This window comes from Protopterus annectens, chromosome 9.part0, assembly GCF_019279795.1.
Source record: "Protopterus annectens isolate FY-2018-M chromosome 9.part0, PAN1.0, whole genome shotgun sequence".
NCBI lineage: Eukaryota > Metazoa > Chordata > Ceratodontiformes > Protopteridae > Protopterus > Protopterus annectens.
The window spans coordinates 1603819435-1603820946 of NC_056743.1; the positions used below are offsets into that span (position 1 = coordinate 1603819435).

Here is a 1512-nt window from a genome sequence, read left to right on the forward strand (position 1 = left end):
ATTTCAGTATGCCAGTGTACAAATATTTCTTGAGTTTCACTGCACACTTGCCCAGTGCAATGCAGACCATGGGCGGGATTCTTATTTCCATAAGATCTTGCACTGTGTGGTAATACAAAGGACAGCACACTGTAGGCACCATTTATGAATTTATATGGCTGTCAATCAGCCAGTGTCAGTATAAGACATTACCACATCTGTGCAAAAAATATTCTTGGATGGTTAAGCTAAGTTAACCATATTAACTCATTTGGTCAACAGAATACAGTTAGAAAGTAAAATGTTTGTCCTTGTACCAAACAGTAATGATTAAAAGCTGTTGTAAGGGATATGTTTAAATATGCGTAATAAAATCTGCTGAACTTAAATTTACATTTGAGTGGTATGACGTGATTAATATAATATGTTTCAGAACTGCTTAATTTGAAAATACATTTTTCTAGCCTGTTTTGTTGTCTGAAGTGAGGTGCATTATTTTATATCTTATATTTGATGTGCATCTAAGAGATGAATTTTGAAAGGACTAAATGTGTTTGTTTTTCAGGTTTCCGTCTGGTGACAAGAAGAAAAGTGGAAGCAGCAGTGGGGGTTCTGGAAGAGGTGACAGTGATCGAGGCAACCTTTACCATGATGATGCTGGGGAAGATGACCTTTACAGCTGAAACAAGCACTCTTCCCAATCTCCCAATCTGTGATGCAAAAATAGAATTCAAGCAGTGTCTCCTCTAACGGTGTTTAGCAGTGAACCTGAGACACCATACAAACAATTACTTTATACTGGGATTTTACAGCAATATTTTTTCATTTCTGCCAAGGAGGTGAACTGAGAATCAAACTTTTTTTTTTTTTGCAGGATGCAGTCAAATGGCATACATTTCAGCTTTTATATTAATGAAAGGCTTGAAAAATAATAATGTTTCAGCAGCAAAGGGAACGCTAGAATGCTGTTCACTTTCACCAAGTGACTGCAGCAAAAACAACCCTAAAAAAACTTTCAGAAATAATGTAATATGCTTGTAGACTGGAACAGGTTATGCCTTTCATTTTATTGTAATGTACAATACATGGGGCAGTTATTTTCTATACCCCACAGAATGCTTCTGTTTCTTGAATTATTTGGCCTGTGTCTCATCTCATTAGTGATAATTCATTTTTCATTTCTGCTAGCGTTTTATGCATGCCATACTGTAGATTGATTTGCAAGTTTCATAGCACCATGCAAGTATTTTCCCTACTTTGCCACACACAGAAGACTGCTCTCCAGTTAAACTATTATAGTCTTCTCCCAAAATGCAAGGTCTTGTACAGGTCTTAGTTCCTTTGAAGTTTCCTAATCTACATATACTTAGTGTCTATATGAATAGAAAATAACAATAACAATAATACGTAGCTATTACAATGCACCTGCAACACTGCAGATGTCCAGTAAAACAAGCATCAACCAGTTTCCCAAAAGGATAAGCAGGCTCTGCAGTTGTATAAAGCACAGACTGTGAAGAAAAACAGAACTGA

The 1512-nt window shown here is 36.2% G+C and overlaps 1 protein-coding gene across 1 annotated transcript in view; it reads left to right on the forward strand.

Moving 5' to 3' along the window:
* Nucleotides 1-1097, forward strand: part of LOC122812206 (transitional endoplasmic reticulum ATPase-like) — a 530874-nt gene extending 529777 nt beyond the window's left edge. Inside the window, exon 18 of the mRNA XM_044084545.1 lies at nucleotides 545-1097. Within this exon, the coding sequence (XP_043940480.1) occupies nucleotides 545-662 (118 nt within the window). The 3' untranslated portion in view covers nucleotides 663-1097. The remainder of the gene's footprint in view (nucleotides 1-544) is intronic.
* The last annotated feature ends 415 nt before the right edge of the window (nucleotides 1098-1512 follow it).